The sequence below is a fragment of the Pezoporus wallicus genome, unplaced genomic scaffold (genome assembly GCF_028554395.1).
Source record: "Pezoporus wallicus isolate ANWC-B61680 ecotype Strahan unplaced genomic scaffold, APGP_CSIRO_Pwel_v1 contig_4131, whole genome shotgun sequence".
In the NCBI taxonomy this organism is placed as follows: domain Eukaryota; kingdom Metazoa; phylum Chordata; class Aves; order Psittaciformes; family Psittacidae; genus Pezoporus; species Pezoporus wallicus.
In genome coordinates this window covers 3,659,842-3,668,634 of record NW_026641950.1, presented here as the reverse complement: position 1 = coordinate 3,668,634, position 8,793 = coordinate 3,659,842, and the positions used below count along the sequence as shown (strand labels likewise).

Below are 8,793 nucleotides of genomic sequence, written 5' to 3'. Positions count from 1 at the left end.
TCTTAGCTCCACTGAAGTAAATGAGATTTTTCCCAGGGATTAAACATGGTCACAATTTCACCCAAGAATGGCATGAAGAAGAAAATGGAGCTTAACAGATGTTCTGTGAAGCAACTGGAAGAAGAAAACAACCCTAAAATCTACTTTTCACTTTTCAGTAGTGTCAAGGTAAACTATGAAATGCAGGACACTAAAGATGAATAAAACCTGTGAAAAGGACATATTAGTTTCAAGAATGTTTTACTGAACACAACCGACTAAATATAGCATATCAGTAATACGCTCTCCTCTATGCAAATAAGTCTTCAGGTATATTGGAAACACACACAGAAGAATAGATTTTCTTTACTGATGGCAAGTTAATGAAGCCCTTTCCTGAAATGAACTTAAAGCGACTATTCCTATGGGGTACCAGTACGCAAAACATTTTACATATAGGAAGTCTACACTAGGATGATACATATAGCAAGTACTTGCTCATCACAATGAGCACTTTACTTGCTCATGACTAAGACAGACCATACACTTTCTGTTTCACACTGTGTTTGTGAGACAGCAAAAAAAGTTCACACTATGAAATATCCATGACAGACAATTCATTTTTTATTTCTGAAAACAAATAGATGGTTTGTTATATTGTACTTTTTAATAGTTGCAAGCAATTTCATTATATCATTATGTCTAAGATATAGGTACCAAGCGTACATAATTGAAGACAAAGGAAATTGAGAACACACTTGACAGAATTAACAAGTAAATGAAATCAATAAATGCAACTGCCACATCCCTTCAATTGTTGTCTGTGCAAAAGCATCTTCTAGAGTTCCAAGCACACAGCATACACCAGTTAGTTTAACAGCAAATTTGTTTCAGTAATCCATATGGGTAACTAATGGTTTATCATATATATGAAATTACTTTAGGTGTTTTATTTTTGTATGCATGCTCCATTCCTTTTTAACAGTCTTTGTTTATTTTAAAGATCAAAGTAGATAAACTCAATAAAAAGCTATGCAGCATGGTCAACACCTGTTTCTGCTACCCACACGCATACTCTTTCACCAGCTCCCCCTTCTGACCTCTCTCTGCAGGTGACTATGAGTGAACAGCTAGTTCTCTGTGAGACCTGAATGGGACATAGACATTGGCTAGGGCGAATACTTTAATGTTTATTCATCTAAAAAAGGGTAAAGATTACAAAAATATATGGAGTAGAAAAACCTTAGACAAGTCAAAATACATAAAATCTCTAGGTAAAGTTTATTTTGGTCAGGCAGAGTTTAGTTTCTCAAATGTCAATCCAAAATAAGAGGGGTATAAACGAAACAAAAACATTATAGTAACTTTATACTAAAAGGCGACAGTTACCCTTCTTGCCTAAGGCCACTGTACCACAGTAAATACTCTCATTCAGCGCATTACAGCATCCACATATCAGAGTGGTTCCACTTATGTACTGCTGATACTAGAAAAATAACTTTCTTTAAAATTATTATGTATAAACTAAAGCAAATTTTCAGGTGTAATTTTGATCACCTTAATTTTGTTTTAATTAAATTGTTCTTCAACAATCCAACTGATTTCACAAACCTGTGAAATCAAACAGAAAAACACAGACGTTAGGGCTAGAATTAAATGTACACAAAAACAGGATAAAAGGGAAAATGAATCTTTCACTGTGCTTGCATTTTGTAAAAGTTTTCCATAATGCTGATTAGTTTTCCATAATTCAATTAAATATGCAACAATGATCAGCATTTTAGTTATCCTGACTCATTTTTATTTCTAAAATATTCAGAAGCAAATCACAGCTTTAGCTATATTATTTGTTCTGATTATTCACTGAGGGTTTTTTGGGGGGAAGAGGTCTGCTGCTTCTTTTTCAATAGTAGTAAGAGATTGCAATCAGTGACCAGTGTTTCAAAAAGTATCAAACATAAAAAGCAATTGTGATGAATCAGATAAGCTGAGATAGCAATGTTTTAAGTTCTGATAGCGTTCATTTTGAAAACCTTCCCCAAAGCAAAATGGAAATTTAGCTTTTACAAATATTTACGCATGCGCATTGAAATAGATTGTTTTGCAAATGTTGCTGACTATAACACAGCCTGCCTCCTGCCCCAGGGTTTGTAAAGGATATAATGCGTTCATATTATACCTATTACAGGGATCCAGATAGAGAATCAGAGTTATAAACCAGAAATAAACACCACAACGCATATAATTACACAGCTGAAGGCATAAAGTTCTGTATGTTACCTTAGAAGCCTTTACCTTTCCATTTTTAAACACTGAAGGAAATCAGGCACAGTAGCTTCACATTTATTCACTCCTCTTGAACATATAAATATGCAAGCCCTCTTTGGGAGATTAAAGAAGCTTGGCAGGAACAAGCTATTCCCATTACCTCCAGCTAATCGATTAACTACAAGTGGAACAAGATCCTTAAGGTTCACTTTGCCAGGTGATAAGCCTGGACTTTATATCTGATATTGTACTGATATTCAACAGAGAAAGGTACATACCATGAAAACCTCTGCATCAAAAAAAAACCAAAAAAACTTAATTAAGCCTAGGAAATCTTAGCAACAGTTCTTACCCTTTATTAGCCTTATATGTAATTTTTTTTTTTGTCATTTATACCTAATGTTTAACAACTGTTTTCCTCAGAGGCACTTCATTTAGCAGATATTCCAGTATTGTCGAAGTTTGAGCTTTAAGCAAAAAATTTGTCATAAGGGGGGAAAAGCAAATATATATAAGCCTGTTTCATTTGCAGATCCTTCTCGTGACTGTTACCCACAAAAACTTCAGGGACTGTGATTGTCTTAGCTACAGAAGGAAATGGGATGCCAGCCAGAAAATATATTCCATGCTACCCAATATACATTATGGAATTCTTGACTGCTGAGAAATGATATTAGCAAGAACAAATCAACTTGCAGTTGACATGAGATGGAGACATGCCAAGGTCAGGACGCAGGAGACGAAGGACACCCTGGAAGGGTGATGCGATTCAGTGTACCTGTCTCAGTCCCCCTGTAAGACAGATCTCTAGCCGTCCTCTGAGGTCCCTTTGTGTCTCTCCTTACTTTAGAGAACAAATTGCTTGGACTAGACTCCCTCCCTTCCATCTAGCTAAGGTAGGTGAGACAAGTCATACCCTGACAAGCTGATTTCTCCAATATAAAGGGAAATTACAATAATTTAAAAGTAGTTACTACAAGCAGGAAGCCACCACTGACTTACCTGGGGAGAATAACTGAAAAACTATAGTCATTTCAAATTTAGTGAAATCACACCAGAATGAAACACAGATAGATATTAGAATGTGGGCCCAGACTCATGACACATTTTCGAAACATTAACTGGTGATATCTCATAGCTTGATGTCAGTTATCACATTTTATCATTCCTTCGCAGATCAGGGAAATAAAACACAGAGAAATAGGCATTGCCCAGATCCTGCTGTAACACTCACACTGGCACTACTCATTGCCAAGCAAGACTTAACCAAAACTACCAGAAGTCACCTATATCAACCCTCCTCTCTTCTTCCTCTTCCCCAGTCTCCACATTCATGGACTTTCTCCCTGACAGGATCAAGAACAGTCACCATAATTATTTCAAAAAATCTTAACCTTTTCCATTATAGAGCTTTTCATACTTGAATTTGAAATCCTTCCTCTTCATGATGAAAGAGGAATTTCTATGGTTTTGGCTTAGAATAAACCATAGAATGTAAAACACATTTTCAGCAATAGGATAATAAGGAGTGTTAATTTATTTGGTTTAGAGCTTGGAGAATACCAAACCAAAGAAGGAAAAGAGATTTCTTTCATAGATCCTTCACCTCCTGGTAATTTTTGCACCCTGGGATTACAGTCAGGCATTCTACATTTTTTCTGGTTTCTGCAGCAATATGGCCCCTCTGCTGAATCAATCATGCAGTTGTAGAGCCAAAAAACATTCAAGGCCTAAGTTAATGCAAAAGGATGTACTCCCTTAGCTTGTTGCTCCCTGGGTCTTGCACTTCATGGGGTCATTTGCATTCAAACGAATTAAGTGAAAAGTAGGTGTAAAACATGACCAGTGTGCTTTGGTAGTACTTCAGGACTTTGTGCTCTTTCTTCAGTGCTGTAAATGACTACACAAGGCACGGGTGAAAGATGACTGGGTATGATAGCTCTTGAAAAAAGCTGGGACAACAAAATGTAACAAAAAGCACAAGAATTTGTGGCAAGATCTTCTTGGTCTGCAGTGAAAGCACTCAGCAAGCATGACAAACAAAGGAACCAAGAAGGGCATAGAAGAATGAGCCCATCAGCCCATCAAAATTATTTGCTCCCTAGCTCTTTCCAATGCTCTGTACTATGAAAGCTCTTTCCAATGCTCTGTACTATGTACCACTTGAAATGGCCAGCTCCATCTAACTGGAAAGTCTGGACAGCAGTCCCTCAGTCAAACAGGTCATCGTTATGCCCCTCTACAGCCACACACAATTTTCACAGGGTTACAGTCACTTGTCCTTACTAAAACTCGAGCAGTATTGCTTCATAAGCATGTTTTGGTTGCAAGGCTAGCTGAAGCAGTCTCAGCTCACCACTCTCAGATTCAGATATTGCTGCTCCTGATTCACACAGCACAAATGTCGGGCAGCCACAGGGCTGAGCAGCAACACAGGACTGAATTATCTGAGTAAAAATATTCTTTTTACTCAGAGATCAGTTCATGCATGTCTTCACAAAGAGCTATATTCAAGGTACCTTTACTCAGCAAGTGTTTTGGAAGAGCAAAGGTGGATCAATCTGATATAAACAAAACCAAATCAAGTGATTTAATTAAAGTTCCTTCATCAGCACACACAAAATTAGGCTGCATTCCCATTTCTTTGCTATAATGGTTAGACTTTTTAAGTACTTGCCAGTTGTTAGTCAGTAAAAGCTTTATTTTATTCTCCGAAATTCTTTAATATTAGAGAAGAGCTTTACTTTCTTAGATATTTATTATTCTTTATTATGTCCTTTTAGACTGAGCTTTTAACAGCACAGTACTAGAAAACCTGTGTTTCAACACATACACTATACTTTGTGATTCAAATTGAAGATCTTGTATCAACCTGTATCTCCTGCTAAATCAATATACAGTTAGTGGAGTATTTGTATTGCGATGTGTGTGTAAATCAATATATGTTTATATTTTTATTTTTGAATAAAATCCTAATAAAGCTTAGTACAGTTTTCCAGTGATGAGCATAGATGATTATCTGTTGTATTTACGTGAGTATCTATCCACAGTGGTTTATACAAGGCACAGAACTCTGTGGAATTAAAAAATTATGGACAGCCAATATTTTTTTTTTTTCCTGGAAGCTCAGAACTCCACTTGCAAATATGTTTTGAATTTTAAAAAAGTAAATCTTTTAAAAGCAAAATATTTATATCACTTCTAGAATGTAAACTGACATTTAATACCAGACATTCACACAGATAAAATTAGCATGAACATATTTTGTGCTTTGAAATCTACAGACTTCTATGACTATCTAGAGCACAGTAAACAGTATTTTATTAATATCTTTGTTATGGTAAATACTAATCCAAACTGTCATATTTCCCATGCATATATTTTTGGATTGCTAAGGACAGCCATTATTTTATCCAGACACAGCCTACATTTTCCTATAAAAGATTTCCAAGGACTAAATTATGATAATAAAAACAACTGGGGGACAAAAATGTAGACTCATGGTCATTATATCATGTACATTTTTATCAATGCCTAACATGTAGTGCCCAGGAAAGCAACTTCAGTTGCACAACCAGACTGTTCTTTATGTGAATAAGTATATTCATAGACACAAAGTTGACCTCCCCTATACCTGTATAGAGCCCACAGAATCTCCTGCTGGATTATCTATCATCTGTCAGTTAGAAAGCTCTGTCACCTCATGCTAATGACTCCATGTTCATTGCTGCCCTTAACTTTTGCTTTCAATGCTTAAGGTTCCTGGTTGCTAGGACAGAAAACTTTTCTTTATCACAGTTGGATGAACTGAATGTTTTTTATTCAAATGTCTACCTACAGATACCAAGTAATCTCTGAGGTTCCTAGTTGAATGCCTTTAGGTGAGGCAAAGTCCTAACAGCATTTCCCAAATCCTGGGTCATTTTTAACCATCTTCTGAAATCTCTCAAGTAATTCCAATCTTTCTTAATGGCAAGACATCAAAACCACAGTATTTTACCGATATTATGTGGAATAATTACTTTGCTGCTTAACTTTTTAGGCATTCAAGGAATGGTCTACCCTTTGTGACAGCATTATGCTGAGAGCTCACACTGAGATGATCTTCTATGATCACTCTAAATCCATTAGGTCACTGCTTTCCAGGACAAAGCCTCATTTTTCTGCAGCAGAGACAGATATGTTTCTCTGGTGCCAGATATATTTCATTTGTTTCAAATATATTTCATCTGGTTATAATAAAGTGCATTTTACTGGAATGTAGCCATTATACCAGGGGATTCATATCATTTAATAACTTCAACTTGTCCTTCCCACCAATTATCCAAACCTATCAGACCCTAATGAGCCCCATTCATCTACATCTTCCCACTAGAAAAACAGCCTTTAATTTACCTAATGTGTGCCCTGATAATTCTCTACACCATTTTTTAAATTACAGTGTCATTTCTTATTGTTAAATGTCTTTGGGAATCCAATTTTACCATAATAATGCAAGTTGCAGAAAAAGACACCCTTAGGTTTGGAAGTTATAGTGAAAACAGCTTTCTGCACTTTAACAAATTTTGAGAATTTTTTTCCTCACTGCAATGGAAAATTCCCTCCTCCTCCCAAATCTTTAGTTCAATGTGAACTTTTCCAAGAAACCAAATATTAGTCAATAGAAAAAAAAATGACATGAGCAAAGTCTTAATAATAGTATAAGATAATGGCAACTTTGGATTTAAGTACGTCCATTTAAAAAATAGGGATCTTGAGTCTTGTTCCATCTTTCCTTAGCTTTATTTGAACTCTCCCCTCACTATACAACAGTCATCTAACTTCTGGAAGAAATAATATCAATTTCCACTTTTCTTTCACTATCTAGAAATAATTAAACCCAAGTGGGCAAGTTTCCATGCTTGGAAATTGTTTTCTCTCATTTTCAGTCTCAAAAAGCAGTCATATGAAATGGTGTAGCTTCAGCTATGGATGTTACAAGACATCCAGCAAAGACCATCCAATAGGTCTTTGTAGACTTTCTGTTTACAGGAACACAGTCCTTACTGGTATTCCATTTCTGAAATGTATATAGAACTGTCTCAAGCTAAATACCTAGCTAAACCACTGGTAGGCAGAATGAGAGACAACATATCTTCTTTAACATATGCAAGACCAGTGCAAAACTGAATGGAGTAGAAATCCCACTTTTTCCCAACGTTTTGATATATCAGCAGTAGACCTTCCGCTGCAAACCTTAGAAAAGTCTTTACAGATGTACAGTGGCAAAACATTTCAGGTTCTTGCCACAGGTCAGCAGCTGAGAGTTCAAGCCTTGTCCCAGATCAGCCAAGCTAGAAGTGAGCATCTAGTGCTCCCACTGGCAAGCTGAAGTTAGAATGTGATAGTAGCCACACCACTCAGTATGCCAACCGACATGCGTGAAGCAGATTAAGGCAAAGGAATGTATATACACAGAGATATATATCTAATATGTATTAACCAAGTAGCAAGTTCACTAAGAGTCTACATTATTCACCTATCATGTACAACTGACACATGGACTGACTGCAGGTAGGGATACTCTGTCTGCAAGACTGTGAGACCTGGGGAACCTGTTGTGTGGTTTACTTCTTGAGTTAGGCACCCAAGAAAGCAGACTCAGGCTTTTGGGCAGGTTGGGACTACAGATAGGAGGCTAAATTATACCAAAAGACTGTCTTTGTCTTTTCAAGGTTCTTGGAAGCTAGCAATGCATTAGAAATTTCCAACCAGCTGTCCCTGTGGGACCTGTTCTCAAATGAAAATTATACATGTATCTTTCTCTCTCTGATGCGTGGCCACAAATTTAATTAGGCACATATGGAGGAAGTAAAGAGTATGCTGAAAAAATCAGCAATGCTTCTTAAATTTTTGCTTTACTGCTGTAACATTACAAATCTTTTAAGCTGTAATCATTTCTACTCTGTTATATGAGTGCTGATTTGATTTCAAATTTTGACACAATTTGTACAAATATTTTAAAAATATTGACTTCTAGTTATCTTTGGATCTTACTGATAAGGATAAATTTTAAAAATGCTGTCAGAGAGCCTGAAGTATTTAGAAAATAAGGTCTGATTTACAAGAACTGAGAACTTAGATCTCACCTCTATAAGAAAACGTGTGCTGTCTAACCTGTTTTGCAAATGATGTTTATTGGAAGATGCTGGGATGCCAGAGGAACCCAATTCTTTTCAGCTACCACTGGCTTTGAAAATAGCCTCTTTATACTCTTACGTCTGACTACAGTTGAAACTGTTATCCCCAATTCTTTTTTTCTTATAGAACACTAACCAGCAGGTATTCATTTAAAAGAACTCAAGGTGACTCACATAGCTTCTCTTTTTCAATTGTTAGTTTTCCCACCACCAAAAACTACCTTTACACCTGGCTGCTATTATCTCAAAGTAGTCAAAGAATGTGGTAAATATTATCCACATATAATTTATTAAAAGCTGAGTCAAAGAACAGGTGTTGCTATTGTAAAGATTAATTTTGCAGCTCTTCTGTTCAAACTCGTAAATT

At 36.2% G+C, this 8,793-nt stretch overlaps 1 protein-coding gene across 5 annotated transcripts in view; it reads right to left on the bottom strand.

Moving 5' to 3' along the window:
- Positions 1 to 976: 976 nt before the first annotated feature.
- The window catches only part of CUNH8orf34 (chromosome unknown C8orf34 homolog), a 161,451-nt gene continuing 153,634 nt past the window's right edge, over positions 977 to 8,793 (bottom strand). For 3 of the 5 annotated variants that reach the window (XM_057426120.1, XM_057426121.1, XM_057426123.1), the window contains one exon: positions 1,733 to 2,425. In XM_057426120.1, the coding sequence (XP_057282103.1) occupies positions 2,271 to 2,425 (155 nt within the window). In that variant the 3' untranslated portion in view covers positions 1,733 to 2,270. Of the gene's footprint in view, positions 1,591 to 1,732; positions 2,426 to 8,793 lie in introns of those variants that run through there. The other 2 variants (XM_057426125.1, XM_057426127.1) reach the window with 1 other exon arrangement.